The 17,047-nt window shown below is 43.1% G+C and overlaps 1 protein-coding gene across 1 annotated transcript; it reads right to left on the bottom strand.

The window, feature by feature from the left end:
* Nucleotides 1-3,570: 3,570 nt before the first annotated feature.
* On the bottom strand, nt 3,571-4,881 carry LOC131240980 (protein DOG1-like 3). Its single transcript, XM_058239563.1, has one exon. It carries the CDS (start codon nt 4,864-4,866, stop codon nt 4,000-4,002), a length of 867 nt encoding a protein of 288 aa, XP_058095546.1. The 5' UTR covers nt 4,867-4,881; the 3' UTR covers nt 3,571-3,999.
* Between the last annotated feature and the right edge of the window lie 12,166 nt (nt 4,882-17,047).

The raw sequence follows: 17,047 nt of genomic DNA, 5'->3' as shown, positions 1-17,047 counted from the left end.
AAGTATATCAAAAGCTCAAGTAGACCATGCCAAAGGAAACCGTGGAAGTATTGATTTTCACCCTTCAAGTGTTTCTAAGCGCCCAATGATTTTTATTTTTCATCCAAACTGTTCATACGATCACAAAGACATGGATGTATTTAAAAAACAAATATCATCTTGATATAAAACTTTCATAGGCCCCAAAAACTTTTCAGCTGTAGAATTCAATTCACACTATTTCAGGTGGTGTGGTCCACTTGATCTTTGGATATGATTAATTTTTATTATAAAACCCTAAAATTAGATGATAAAAGAGATGGATGAAGTTGATACAATGCACGAATGACAATGAGAGTGGCTCCACAGACTTTACTTATTTAGCTTACCGTACTGGGTTACTCGGCACGCAAACCGCTTCCGTATAACCTCTCCGTTATAGTTTTTATTAAATGTACCTTTTCTAATATATTTTAAAAAATTGATGAGGTGGCACTTACAGCGACGTTGACCAATGAAAACGCTGGAGGCAGGGAATTCCTGCCTCCTCGAGGCAGAGGATCCGCACTCAAAAAATATATATTCCTAGAGCCAACCAACACAGGCTTGGACGAGTAGAAGGCATAAATATCAGCGTCATCCAAAATTTATATGGCGCCGGCAAGTTTTCAACTGTACCCTCTGTTTCATGAGGGATCGCATGCTTCAGCTTTTCCTTCATGGACTAAAATCAGCGGGTAGAATGGATAAAGCACATACATCACATGGGATGCGGTTGGGAGAGGCAGGGATAACGGCTCCGTGGGTGATTGCCTGACCATGTAAGTGTACATTCTTATGTTTTGCCAGTTTACTTTCAGAGGCTCAAAATAAGATGTGGTTCACTTGAGCGTTGGATCTGCCTCATTTTTATTTTTAAGCTTTAAAATAATCTGAGAAAAGGGACAGACGGTTTGGATGTACAGATAAATCACAGTGGGCACGCACACAGAACTGCCCGTTCGGAGCTAGGGACGGGCGGGGGTAGTACGCGATCCGCGTCCTAGCCTGGCTTTAGACGCGGCGGAAAACAAGGCACGTGGCCTTCATGCAACATCTCCGAAAGCTTACATTTCTATGCTAACTTATCACATACGAAAACGGAAAGGACGTATACTCGTCCTCTTCCGTATATTTGTTCTCTCTAATGGCCTCCTTATCAAAGGAGGCCCCACGCAATGGAGTATCCGACCTTGCAGGTGAGAACTGCACAATGGATTGTCTACCTCATTTGTTAGCTCCACATTATGGGTAATGGACACCGAAGTTTAGCCCAGCATGATGGATTATCCACGTCGAAGGTTGCCACTAAGGATGAATGGCCGCATGATAGGCAACACACATTGAAAGTGGGCCTACATTAAAGGTGCGTTCCAAATAATGGGCAGTTAATAACAGTGGGCCTCATATGATGGATGATTTATATAAAGGTAGACCCCACATGATGGATGGTACATATCAAAGGTCACCCCTAATGATGAATGACCCATTTCCAAGATAAGTCCTGCACTATAGATGGTCCGCATAAGAGGTGGGGCCCACATGACAAACAATCGACATCAAAGGTAGGCTTCATATTATGGCTGGAGGATACTGAAGGTGGGCTTGGTATGATGGACAATAACATTGAGTTAGGCCTTATATGATAGATGACCAACATTAAAGATGACCTCCCATAATTAAAAGCGCACGTTAAAGAACAGTCTCTAATTATGAATGGCTCACATCCAAAGTGACCCTCATATGATGATGGACTATCCACATCAAATGTAGAGCTTACGGAGTGAACTGTCCGTATGATCAAAAGTTGGCCCATCTTAATGGTGGACCATGGATGTGAGGAAATTTACTTTACTTATGTGGAAAATTGACCACCGTAGATGCAACTTTTTACCCAGAGTCTTTTCCGGAGAGTTCAAAATTTACCTTCCCAACTTAGACGTTGGATGTACGGACGAGCATTTGACTACCAAAATACCCCTTCCTCCCCTTTTAGAGACGAGCGCTGACGCTCGCGGACGCGGAGGAAACGGATTGGCTACTCCCCATGACACCAGCCAATGGCTTGTGGTCGTTGCTATGTGGGCCCACCACGATTTATGTGTTTCATCCATGCCGTCCATCTATTTTTACAGATCATTTTACCGCATGAATCCAAAAATGAGTTATATCCAAATCTCAAGTGGACCACATTACAGGAAACAGTGTTGAATGAGGGTCGACCATTAAAAACATTTTGGGGGCTATAAAAGCTTTGGATCAAGCTGATCTTTGTTTTTTTCCTTAATCTGGGCCTGTATGACCTAATGAACAGATTGGATGTCAAATAAACAGTATAGTGGGGCTTAGGAGGATTTTAATGGTGGATATCCAATCACTACTGTTTTCATGTGGTGTGGTCCCCCTGATATTTATATCCTTCTAATTTTTGGGATTAAGCCATAACATGATCTGTAACAATGGATGAACGGAATGTATGAAACACATACATCATGATGGGCCCACAGAGCACAGACCACCAGCCAAGGAGCTGGTGGCAGGGGAGTAGCCAATCCGTTTCCGACGCGGATTAGATACTGACAGGTTGAGTAGCGAGTCGGCTACTGAAGTGACGCCACCAAGTTCTGTGGACCCCACTATGATGTGTGTGTTATATCCACACCGTCCATCCCTTGTTAGATATCATTTCAGGGTACGAACCAAAGAATGAGGCAAATAAAAATTTTTATTGGACCCCACCAAAGAAAACAGTGGGGAGAGTGATTCCCACCGTTGAAACTATTCTAAGGCCCATCGTAATGTTTATTTGAAATCCAACCCGTTCAAAAGTTAAAAAAGACATGAAATAAGGAAAAACACAAATATCAGCTTGATTTAAAACTTTGTGGCCTTTAGAAGTTTTTAATGGTGGGCCTCACTGTCCCACTGTTTTCTGTGCTGGAGTCCACTGGAGATTCGGATTTAACTCGTTCTTTGGATATTGCCTAAAATGATCTCTCCAAATGGATGAAAGGGGTGGATACAAAACATACATCATGGTGGGGCCCACGAGCGTCAGCGCTCGTCTTCGCACACCAGCCAATCCGCTTCCGAAAAGAAGGCAGGCGTATTTAGGTCCTCAAATGCTCGTCCGTACGTCCAACGTCTAAGTTGGGAAGGTAAGTTTTGGAAAACAGGGTAAAAAGTTGCGTCTACAGTGGCCAATTTCTCCTACTGTGTGTCATAAATATATTGTTTACTAAATAAATTCATTTACTAATTAAGTAGGAACGAAGATAAGCCAGTAATTGTGCATAAGTAGCTTATCTAAGTAACTTAGATTCAAACTCCCCCAAATCTTTATCGATCTACCATCATATATTCCACTTATATCTCTGTTTAGGTTATATCTCTACGTTATGTTCCAGTTATATCGCCATGTTTCAGTTATATCTCTACCATGTATTTCATTTGATATCTCTATATTCCAGTTATATCTCTCCCATGTATTTCATTTGATATCTCTATATTCCAGTTATATCTCTCCCATGTATTTCATTTGATATCTCTATATATCTCTACCATATATTTCATTTACTTCTACTGAAATAAGCAAGTTACTGATTCCATAACGTAGCTTCTTAGTCTAACACCAAACAAACTTAACTACTCGCTAAAACGGTGAAAACATCATGCACTGAACACTGACGCCTAAGCTAGTTATAGAGCACTCTCACAACGTACTCGTGGCACGCATACGAAATCCAGACCGTTCATCTCTTAGTCCACTGTAAGAATTCAATAAACCCAGGAAAACGCATGGATGGAGGATCATATTAGCCACTTGTAGAACATTCACCCACCAATCCAATCGATGGCTAAGATCATCCAACCTGCATGCGTGATTTTAAGGTTTGACGCATCCATCTTGGGTGTGCATATGAACGTTCCAGATCACGTAGATACTTGCCACGTGTACGTAGATGAGATTGCTGGACAAGACTAACTTGGGTGCAAGTGGAACCTTCCATGCTGACGGTCCCTCCTTTTGCCCCACTCATGAACGCTCAGACGAAGCTGTTTAGCAGCGATCAAATACTCGGCAGCCTGCGAAGGCGTCAAGATATCCACGAGCTCTTTGAGCGTACGCAACCTCAGCTTGTCAGCTTCTTCCAAAAGATTCGCCAGAGCCGCTAAGTAATCTTGAATCGCCCGATCCGACTCATCTTCCGAGCCCCCACGGCCCCGCTCGCTCGCTATCCTCACCAGCGGCAGGTCTCCCATGTCCTCTTGCAAGCTCGCCATTCGTCTCGACAGCTTATCCTCCTCACGGATCGTGTTGCAATGCAGCTTATTGATGGACTCCATCTGGTGCGGCGACAGCTCGGCCAGGTTCCCTCTCCTCACGCCTTTCAAGTACTCAGAGAGTTGCAACTCGAGCTGCGACCCGCTGAGTGAGTAGACGAGTCGGATCGAGAGGGAGGGCCTGCACCCGGCAATCCAAAGGAACGAGTTCTCGAGGGAGGTGCACCACGTTGGGGAGAAGAAGGAAGGCGGGTCTTCCGCAGCGAGTCGGGTTCTTTGCTCGCAGTAGTCCTGGTAGTGTTGGACGTTCTCTGCAACGAGTTGGGCGAGTCGGTCTGGGTCTTGGGGGTCTTGGTTGTAAGAGCGGAGGAGCTCTTTGAGGTCTTGTTGTTGCTGGTTGGCCCACTGCTGGTAGCAGCTGTTGAATCGCTCCTGCTCGCTGCTGGCCATTGTATTGTGTGGTGATGGGGTTTGAGGAAAGAGGGCAAGGCGGTTTGGCAGGTAAAAGCGTTTGTACACTAGTCGTTGGTGTAAGCACGAGATGTGTGGTTCGGATGCTTGCATTTATATAGGAGTGGTGGGTCCAGATTCAGATACTGAAAGATCCAGGCGTTTCCAATATCTGGACTATATTCGGATATATCTGGGCACAGGTACCAAAGCTATTCATGAATGGCCTTTGAAGATTCGTACACCTGGGCACTGCGTACATGTCCCTTTCCATGCTTATCCAGGAGCGGATTAAGGCTATAGCCGTAGGCCCACCAAGATGTATGCACTGTATATTCATGCCGTCATTCCGTTTTTACAGCTCATTTTATAGTAAGATCAAAAAAAAAAAAAAAAAAGTTGATAAATATCGGGTAGACCATACCACCTGAAAAGTTATTAATTGACTATTAAATACTTTTTGCGGACCTCGAGTCTTGGATCTAAGTTGATTTTTTTTTTTTCTTTCAACCAGGTCTGTGCGACGTTATAAACAGATTGGATGGGATATAAACATTACGATGGGTGAGCCATCTAAAGTTTTCAATGGTAGGTATTCAATCATTTCAACAGAGATTTAAATTTGCTTCACCTATTGGCTCATGGCATAAAATGAGCTGAAACATAAAGGCCAAGTGTGTGTATGTATATATATATATAACACATACATCAAGGTGGGCCCCACAGTATTCATTCCCTCTAAATTATGGTTCCAAGTTTATTAGGAGTCATTTGGCACCATGGATTCCAAGTGGCACCATAAAATAATTGTGAGAGCTTGGATTACATCTAAAATATTTGCAAGAGATGCATTATGTGATATGTGTACCACTAGACTATTAAACTATTGAGCACATGGCCTACTAATAATATTTCAAAATAACTAAATTATGAACTGCATCACTATAATTACTTTAATATGATGATCAGTGTTGTCCAAACATTAACTATTTAAATCAACAATAAAAATCATTGGTTAGTCACTCGGACATCATCTTGTGCTTGTGGCCCATCCAAGACTTGAAATTTCATTATTTACGGGTAAAGTATACATTTCAGCAGGCTTATTATAACTATTGTGTCAAATGTTACATACATTCACTAGTTAGAGATATTAAGTTGATTTACTAATTAAATTCAAACCCCATAAATATGTCATGTAGTGACTTTTGAATTAAAGTTTTATTTTTTTTTTCACACACACACACACCCCCACACACTCGTGCTGGTGGAATTTCACCACCTATGGGTACTCGAACCCTTGACCGGGAGTTGAAACTCCTGAAAGTCTACCACCGGGCAAGAGTAAGGACCCTTTTGGATTAAAGTTGATTCCCAATCAAAGCAATATAGGAGGATTTCAAATCTAGAGGGTTCTGAATCCAAAGGGTTCCAAATCCACACTCGCAAAAGGGCCTCGAGGATGGTGGATCAAAATTTACATTGATATGATTCCTTAACGAGCAAGTGGTAAACATTTAAAGGATGGTCAAAACATAAAATAACGGCGGTATGGTGTAAGAACTCTATGTAGTGGGCCTTACTGATCATCGGTTTGGATGGTACTCTAATTGGATGGTTTGATTGAGTTAATCAGTGGGCCCCACTTAAGGTGATGCGCTGCGCAGTCTACCTACGCAACACTGCGTATTTGGGATGGAATGCTATAGCCTTACACAAGGCAATTTGAGTTGAATTACGACACAGTGATGTGGAGGAGAGAGAGTTTTGATGGATTTCAAACTCCCTCTCCACAGACTATATATAAGAGAGCTGGATTCTCGATCCTACACCACGGCAAAATTCGAGTCTCATCTTTTGAATTGGAGAAAAAGTATGAAGGAGAGGAAGATCCTAAACTCTATGAGAATTCTGGTATTCTTATTCTTAGCAATAGCGTTCCACTTAGGCAAACCATCCGAACCCTCGATCACCATGTCCTATATATGCACAAATAGATCCGTGGCGCCCTTATTCCATATATCTGTTAAGTCCCACATATGGATCTAACAAAAGCTGCCTTTTCAAATCAATTAATATTTCCTACATTTACATATCTACTGTCTAACCTGTAACTTTGTACCTCGCCCATCTCTAGCCACCAAGGGCAGCCTATCCCTTTGTCCATATCATTTTGTGGTAGAAGCCGAAAAAAAAACACCACCAATGGTCAGGTGAACCACACCAATTGGTAAGCTGGGTTGCACAAACCATTAAAAGTAAGATTCATTTATAGTCTATGTACATGACCATGGCTTCGCCATAGATCCGTCCGTTCATGGCAAGAGATGGGGGTGAATCAATTCATGTCCAACTCTTGACAGTCTTGGCAGATTGAAGGGGACATGCTTGTGAGAAATCCACCTCATTTCTTAGTTTTATCATCTAATGTCGGAAAATGAAACTAAAAGTAAAACAGATACAAAACTCAAGTAGGCCACACATTAGGAAATAATAGAAATTAGATGACTATAGTTGAAATATTCATGGAGCCACATAGGTCTTGTACCCGTTAATATTTTTTTAGTTATTTCAGTTCAGGATGACACATAAATATTAAGGTGGATTTCAACTGTATCCTCCTCACTTTTTCTAACTGTGTGGCACACTCAAGTTTTAGATCATTTGGAGCTTATATCCTAAGCTTTTGAGAAAAAAAGAAAAAGAAAATTGCACGTGGGGAGTTGATTTCTCATATATGGGAATCACATTGGTGGATTGCACATTAATGTGACAAAATTATGCCAGCCCCACCATGATTTATATGTAATATCTACATTGTCCATTCATTTTGGTCTATCCATTTTGGAAGATCATTTTAAGGCATTCAACAAAGAATGAGGCATATCAAACCTTGAGTAGACCACACCAATCTTTTAGAAATTGAAAATCATTTTGAGGTATTTAAGCAAAACATGAGGCATATCCCAGTGTCAAGTGAACCACACTATGGAAATTAGAAAATTGAAAACCTATCATTAAACACTTTTTATGGGACACAGAAGGATCAAACTTATATTTGTGTTTTTTATTTTATTTAAGTTCTCGTGACCTTCTCAACAAGTTAGATGGACAATAAAGATCGTGGCGAGCCTTAAAAATGTTTTAAATTTTGTCCGACGGCTTTTTGTGGATTGATCCACTTAAAATTTTGATCTGCCTAATTTTTAGTGTCACACCTAAAATGATCTCTTAAAATGGGTGAACAGTGCGGATAGAATACTTACGTCGTGGTAGGGCCGCAGAACTTGGACGTCTGTGCATCACCGAGGTGGGTGGCGTGAGGGCACACCACGCAATCTCGATACGTTTGAACGAAGGCCATGTGGAACGTGTTGTGTTGCATGTGGATCAACCCTGCCATTCTGACATAATATCAAATAGCTCCTCCAAGAACTCCCTCAATTTTCGAGGAAGATATTTCCTCCGGCGGGATTCAGATACTTCTGGTACTCACGCGATGGACGCCGACTGTGTGCTGACTCAACCAACACCCTACAGCGCATTGAGTAAATTTTATCGAGCCCACCGTGATGTATGTATCTTATCCATTCCGTTCATCTGTTTTTGTGGTCTCATTAGAAGGCATCAGTTCAAATGGAAGTATATCAAAAGTTCAATTGGACCACACAACTAGAAAAAGGGGAATTGAACGCCTACAATCCAAAACTTCTTGGAAGCCACATAATATGGAACATGATGATAATTTTGTTTTCCCATCATCCATGTCTGTGTTACCTTATGAATGGGTTTGATTACAAATAAACATTATTGCGGGTCATACGAAGGTTTCAACGTATCCATCTATTTCTTTTGATGTGGTCCACTTGAGTATTTTCTATGTTTTAACTCTCGTCTCATGCACTAAAATGACCTAGGAAAATGGATGGACGGCATGGATATGGATAATACAAATAGAAAACGGTGGACCCAGCATCGAGTTTACTTAGCATGTTGTAAGGGATCGAGTTACTCAGTAGGCAATCCACGTCCGACGCGGCTGACGAGGGTTCAGGTCCTTCTAGACAATGAACCGGTCTTGATTCATTTCCACCGACAGCCGTACATGTGGCGAGATGATGGAGTCCAGGCTCTTTTTTCGGCTTTGCAGAAATGTCCATAAAATTATCTGTGACATTCGGTAATAGCAACTGTCATCGGTGGCGTCTAATTAATGGACGGTCAAGATAGGTGATGCGAAATGGTTTGCGTGCGAAGGGGATGAAAGCGGGAGCATGACCATCCATACGCCTTCAACGATGCACACAACCAATGTGCCCATGGCATCCATTTACCCATCCAAACCATTCAAGTAGTGGGCCCACACCATCAAATCAGACTGAATTTAAGATTGAAATCATTCCAACTGTATGAAAAGAGGCCAACAGTTCAGATTCAGCAAAAAAGAAATCAGTGAATAATAAAGTTAAAATAAAGATCGTCCAATGAATCTGATTTTGTGAATATGACCCAACTAGAGTATTTGGATGGTTTGGTTTGTGGTATATACCATGTGTGTGTGTTCATGTATATGAACGGTCATACTCTACCAGCCGGTAAAGCGACTCTCACAATGGAAAGGCCACGATGGTCTAATCACACATCGGCTATGTACTGTGGCCCATCTACCTTAGTCCATCTGAAGGTTCAAATTTGGCAGACTGCAGAGACACATCTAAAGCTATAAATTAAGTAGTGATTTCTGATATTCGCTTTGGCTTATTGCTGATCTGACGGTCGGGATCGCTGCCAGTGTCACCCTACGGGGCCTACATGTAGAGATGATTAGAACTAAGTGCTGTACACAAGTTGAACCGAGTCGAGCTTGACACGGTCGGCCAGGAGTTAACCCCAGCTTGAACTCGACACGCTTGGGTCCTCAAGCCTATATTGCTAGCTTGGGTCAGTTTGGTCAGCAGCTTGGGCAAATCGAGCTGAGTTTGAACCTGTTTGACACTTTCTCAGAAAGGTAAAATGCATTTTTAATTTCTCACCAAATGTAAAACAATAACAATATTTCACGGGTATTTCATCAAACACCTGTACACGGCAGCATCAAAATTAAACACCCAGGCGAGCAGCATCAAAATCAAACAGCTGACATATCCATTCCTTCCTCACCAACACTTCGTTGAGTCACTTCATTGAATACTCGATGAGCAGCATTTATATAAAAATAACCACTAAGCTGATTCGATCCCAGTCGAGTCAAAGCTCGGGCAAGCTGAAACTCGGCTCGAAATAATTTTCAAGCTCCAAAAAACCAGCTCGGCTTGATCCGAATCCAATATCAAGCCAAGGCGAGCCGAGCTTTTCCGAGTTGAATCAAGAGAGCTGACCGAGCTAACTCAACTCGTGTACAGCTCTACCCACCACATGAACGATCTGAAACATCTTGGCAAAGGGTATGGAACCCTCAGACAAAGGACTGGAATATGGCCCATGGCTCATTTTATACCAGCCTTTGATCAGAGGATTGGAATATGGCCCTAGAATGACTTTGTACCTAAGCAATATTACTGCTCAAACCCCAGTCCACTAGCCTGCTATGCATTCAGCTAGGTTTAGGGCTGTGATTTATCCATGTAATATGTGGGCCCGGAACCATCCGGAGAGCCAAATTAGGTTGAACCTGTCCCAATCCACCTGCACGGCTCCCCATTAAAGGCCACGGTGCATGTATTGTGGGCCCACAAGGAGCCCACCGATTTGGCTGCACACATTAAAAAAAAATCGGACGCGGATTGCCTAATGACGCTGCCAGTAGCGAGTTGCTGCTGGTTGTTGCTCAGTGGGCCGGGAATATCTGCGTATTACTCACTCTTTAGTTCCACGCTAAAGTCAGGATCTACTGTTGGGTGTTGTTCTTTCAACTCTACTGTCACAGATTCACGAAGGGGAGTAGGATTAAGGCAGTTTTAACAACACGCTGAATATCGAGATAATATTGTCGAATGCATGGGAGGTGTGTGCTCCTTTCTTGGACAATAGGTACACCTCACAACAGGTGTAAGCGTCACTTTCTCTACATGCAGTGGTATCTTAGAAGAATATATACTCTTATTGCAAAAGAGCATAAATGCGAGTAAATTTTCGTCATCTTTAATTATATGTGGAGGGAGTAGTCAATGTACTTCCCCTGCGTACACAACGTTCATTCTCAAATCACATTCATCATGTGCTATCTTTGTAATTTCATACATTTTATCTATAAGCTCCTTATACGTAATTTCATCATTCCAACAAGACTTTTTGAGTCACCACCCATGTACGAGAAACTCCCCCTTTTGTATACACATTGCCCATCATAATAGCATAGGATAAGCTGCAGAACCATAATATAAATGTAATAAAAAGTCCACAGTTTAGTATTAAACTTGCAATACAAATTGTCCAAGTTGTGATGTGTTAAAGGTCTAAGTTGACATATGTTAAGGGACTATGTTAGTATCTGTTAAGGGTATGTTGAGATTGTCAACTTATTTGATGTAGAGCGGGTCGCGGACAGTTTCATGGCCAAGATGGATCAAAAAAGGCCCGGTCGACGACAGAAGTGATCCGGACCATCGGACCTTAGATCGGGCATATCTCGCAATCCGAAATGAGTTATCTGACGTAAAATATATGATTTTGGGGTAGAACGAACTACTTTAGCCAACCAACCCTGCTATGCCGGGTTGCGCAGTCCGGAATTGTGAAAAACCCCTTAATCGACGGTCGTTTACCTGTTTTAATTTCGTTTTTACTATAAATAGTAAGTTTTAGTTTGATTATAACTCTTCATCCGTCGGGCTTTAGGAGTTTCACCCAACGTGAAAAGAGCTTAGAATAATTAGGAGAACGGTTTGGTGAAGCCAAATAGGACACTTACTATTTTTGGCCGAAAACCTTGCGCACTAGTAGATATCACGACCGTCTATAAATAGTAAGTTTACTATTTATAGTAAGTCGCGAATTCTAGGAGTTTGAGTTGTAGTTTGATTCTGATTTCTTTCCCATTGCTTGGTACCCTTATTTAAAGGGTTGTGAACTTGTTTTTTATTATTTTCATCAATCAATTTTGAATTTATTAGAATTTAATTCTATTTTCTGCTTTCTTTCCTCGTGGATTCGAGAAGTCTCTGTGAGGAGTCCAGAGAAGTTCCGTGGATTCGGAATAGTTATCCTCTTGAGGAAGACAGTGCTCGACCTCACGTCCTCCCCTGCGTCAGTTTGGTATCAAAGCGAGGTTTCTCCTCGGATCGATGGCTTCTAACGACGAGTCGGGCAACAATTCCATGGCGGTGCTCCAAGGAATTTACCTTTAACGGCGGCAGCTTTCGAAGTAGCGCAACGAGAGAATCAGCAAGCCATGCAAGGGCTGCAGGCTTCCATCGACCGCATAGCGGATCTTTTGACGAAAAACCTAAGGTAACTCCGTATTCTTGGTGGCAATCCTTTACCCCCAATTAATTGCCCTGATCGCAGGATAGTACCGGCAGTGCATCCAAGGGTCATTCCTGAGGACGAGGACTCCAGTGAGGAGGAAATCGATGACATAATCTTCCAACACCCCAGACATGGCGGCGATCGAGTATATCGAACGGATCGAGAATTCAAGATAAGGGTTGATATTCCTAGCTTCAATGGCCAACTACACATTGAGGATTTTCTCGATTGACTTTCTGAAGTTGAGCGATTTTTTGACTTTATGGACATCCCTGAAGTAAAGAAGGTTAAGCTTGTGGCCTACAAGTTGAAAAGAGGAGCTTCAGATTGGTGGGAACAACTGCAACTCGCGCGAACCAGGCAGACAAAAGCACTAATCCGCACCTGGCAGTGGATGAAGCAGCTACTACGTGCTCGATTCCTCCCTAGCGATTATAATCAGGTATTATTCCAACAATATCAAAATTGTCGACAGGGTAGTCAGTCGGTGAGAGAATACGCAGAAGAATTTTACCACCTGGCGGCGCGTAACGATTTGGTCGAGACTGAATCGCAGCAAGTCGCCCGATTCAACGGTGGATTGCGTATGGCTATCCAGGATCGAGTCCAGATGCAGTCCGTCTGGACGATGAATGATGTGATTAAATTGGCTACTCGGGAAGAAGCGCAATTTGAACGTCCTAACACACGGACCTATCCTACTGCAAGGATCCCTATGGCAGGTCTGTCCTAGGGAACTGCACAGCCTAAGGGGAAGGAGCCCGTAGGAGCATGCACTCAACCTCCTACGTTTGAGAACCGAGATCAGGGAAGCGGGTAAGCTAGACCACAAAGGAGCGTATCGACTGCTGCTGGTCCAAGTAGAATCCCAAATCCCTATGATCGGCCAAGGCCCGATAACTGCTATCGTTGTGGCCAACCGGGCCACCTATCAAATACTTGTCCCCAGCGAAAAGTGGCAAACCTCGCCATCAATGATAGCACTGTTGATAACGCTTATGAAGATCCAGATATTGAAGAACAGGAGCATACCACTGAGGATGAGGCAGATGATTCAGGTTGGATTCAACAAGATCACGGCGAATCGCTCGTCGTGAGGCGACTATTATATGCGCCAAGAAAAGAAGTGCATCCACAGCAACATAACGTCTTCCGCACTAGGTGTACGGTGAATCAAAAGGTTTGTGATGTGATCATTGACAGTGAGAGCAACAAGAATATCATCTCCAAGGTCATGGTAGAAAAATTGTAATTGAAAACAGAGCGTCATCCCTCTCAATATACAATCGGTTGGATCAAGAAGGTCAGCGAAACAAAGCTAACTGAACGGTGCACCATATCATTTTCAATTGGCAAACATTATAAGGATGAAGTAGTATACGATGTAGTTGACATGGAAGCATGTCACATACTACTCGGTCGACCCTGACAATCTGACTGTGACGCCACTCATAAAGGGCGAGATAATATATATCTTCATCAAGGACGGCTGGAAGACCATATTGGCTCCTATAGATCCAGAGGGACCACCTGAAACTTCTTAAATGGAGGGTCATTTTCTCTTAACCATACGGGACTTCGTGGAAGAATCCAAGGAAACAGGACAGACTTATGCATTAATTGTAAAAGGAGAAGAACTCGAGCCTACCAACATTCCTGAAAGACTAAGGCCCCTTCTACATGAATTCAAAGAAATCTGGCCCGATGACCTTTCCGATGGGTTACCCCACATGCGGGATATCTAACACCATATCGACTTTGTCCCTGGGTCCAGTTTACCTAATCGTCTCCATTATCGAATGAGTCAGAATGAATGCGAGATTCTGCAGGGACAAGTAGAGGAGTTTATCCGTAAGGGTCTTATTCGAGAAAGCATGAGTCCATGTGATGTACCAGCTCTATTAACTTCAAAGAAAAATGGGAGTTGGCGCATGTGTGTCAACAGTCGTGCCATCAACAAAATCACCATAAAATACGGTTTCTTATACCACAGTTGGATGATATACTGGACATGCTAGAGGGTGTAAAAATATTCTCTAAATTGGACCTAAGGAGCGGCTACTATCAGATTCGAATACGGTCAGGTGATGAGTGGAAAACGGCCTTTAAGACCAAGGAAGGATTATACGAATGAATGGTCATGCCCTTCGGTCTTTCAAATGCGCCTAGCACATTTATGAGATTGATGAACCAAGTTCTGAAACCTTTTATTGGATGGTTCGTTGTGGTTTACTTCGATAATATTTTGATATACAGTCAAGATGAAACCACCCATATAAAACACCTCAAGAAGGTCCTTCAAGTGCTCACTAAAAATAAACTGTACCTCAATTTTAAAAAGTGCAGCTTCATGACTGATAGCCTATTATTCCTGGGTTTTGTCGTCACATCCATGGGCATTCAAGTGGATGAGGAAAAGGTGAAGGCAATCAGAGAATGGCCGGTTCCTACAAATATTCACGAAGTGCGAAGTTTTCATGGACTGGCAACATTCTATCGTCGGTTCGTGAAAAATTTCAGTACCATTGTGTCACCAATCACAGATTACATGAAGAAAGGGCAATTTCAGTAGATTGACGAAGCCGATAGGAGCTTTGCCGAAATCAAGTACAGATTATCCATGACCCCGATTTTTGTATTTCCCAACTTCGACAAACTGTTTGAAGTCGAATGTGATGCCTCATATGTCGGAATTGGAGGAGTTTTGTCTCAAGAAGGTAGGCCGGTAGCCTTCTACAGCGAAAAACTTAATGATGCATGTAAGAAGTGGTCTATATATGAGATCGAGTTATACGCGGTGGTCCAAGCACTGTGGCACTGGTGACATAATTTGATTCAAAGAGAATTCATACTTTACACGGACCATCAAGCTCTCAAATTCATTAATAGTCAAGCTAACATTAACTGTGTGTATGCTAGATGGATCTCGTTTTTGTAGGAATTCACGTTCGTACTAAAACATAAGTCAGGGTAACAGAACAAAGTAGCTGATGCACTGAGTTACCGTGCAACTTTGTTAGTCATTATGAGCAATGAGATTGTCGGGTTCAAGTGCCTCAAAGACATATGCCAATGACGACGACTTCAAGGACGCATGGGTTAGATGCCAAGAAGGTCACCCCGGCAACTTATATATGCAAGACAGGTTCTTTTTCAAGGGAAATCGATTGTGCATCCCAAACAGTTCACTAAGGGAACAGATAATCCAAAAGCTAAATGGAGGTGGCCTCAGTGGACACCTTGGGCGAGATAAGACGCGAGCTCTTGTGGAAGAACGGTATTACTGGCCGCAATTGGTACGTGATGTGGGAAAGGCAGTCCAACGTTGTTATATTTGTTAGACCTCTAAGGGGGAATCTCATAATACGGGCCTTTACAGTCTGTTTCCTGTGCCTGACGGCCCTTGAGAGGATTTATCTATGGACTTCGTATTTGGTCTCCCACTAACACAACGCGGCATGGATTCGGTGTTCGTGGTAATAGATCGTTTCTCCAAGATGGCGTACTTTATCACATGCAAAAAGACACTCGATGCAACACACGTGGCGAATCTATTCTTCAGAAAAATTGTGCGGCTACACGAGGTTCTCAAGACTATTACTTCTGACCATGACACGAAGTTCATAAGCCACTTTTGGCGGACTTTGTGGACTCGATTCGATACACGACTTTAGTTCAACAACGCCTACCATTCACTGACTAACGGTCAAACTGAGGTTGTGAATCGCATGTTGAGAAACCTCCTTCGATGTAAGACCCGTATCCTAGCATGTACCATTCCATAGGCTTTCGCGGTCTTCCCGGTTGAATTTCGGCGACCCACGACACGTAAATATCAATGGCGCGCGATCCTGAGTTGTATCCCGTATTTTAGAGTCCGTTCGAACCGAGACTTGTACCTTAGCGACCGCGCCGTCGTTGCTGTTCCGATGTCGCGTCTCGCGCGCCGAGGTGATACCCAAGCCAGAAGATGTGGGCCCGCGTTCAGTTCGAGGAAAACACCGCGCTGTTACAAAACCCAAGAGAACATCACATCAAATCCCATCAATCTCATCAATCAAGTACACATCACCTCACATGTCAAAGTACAACCCCATCCCCAAGCAACCCGCAAAGTCAAACTCTCTCTTACACAAAGTACACCCACCACATCACTCACCCATCTCTCTCTTTCAACCTCTCTCTCTCATCTCTCTCTCCCTCATTCTCTCCAAGCAACCGTCCATGGCTTCCATGGGAGACAAATTAGTGTGGCTCACCTTCCTACCTTTCATCTCCACCATCCAAGTTCGATCCCAACCGTTGAAGTCCACCCATTGGAGCTCTAGCATGCATTGGCGGAAGAATGAAGAAGAGATCTAAGGTGGGTGTTCATTATCTCATTTTTATTTTTTTATTTTTGTTTTGATTTAGGACCCACATGGTGGGACCCGAATGATGTGTCATTGTATCTTGTATGGAGGAGCGCATAGTGGCGGAGCTCCTCCCACCTCATCCGATCTCCCTTTTTTTTTCTATATCTCTTTCTCTCTTGTGATGGGTGTGGCCCACTCGATCCAAGCCGTGTAGCCGCGTGGACTCACCTGATTTATGTGTTTTATCCAGCTGTTCAGCTGGGATGGTGGGCCACACACTGATGCAAGTGTATGATCCACGCCGTGGACACCACCTTGATGTATTTATTTCATCCACCGTCCAGATTATGACTGGACGGTGCTGGACAATGTTGGACAGTGGCGTCCAATGTTTGGACGGAGCTGTGGGCTCCACGCTGACGTACATGTCCTAGATCCACTCCCTCCATGCATGGGACATGGGCCCACCTTGT

Source organism: Magnolia sinica, chromosome 3 (assembly GCF_029962835.1).
Source record: "Magnolia sinica isolate HGM2019 chromosome 3, MsV1, whole genome shotgun sequence".
In the NCBI taxonomy this organism is placed as follows: Eukaryota; Viridiplantae; Streptophyta; class Magnoliopsida; order Magnoliales; family Magnoliaceae; genus Magnolia; species Magnolia sinica.
This window is presented reverse-complemented; position numbering and strand designations above follow the sequence as displayed.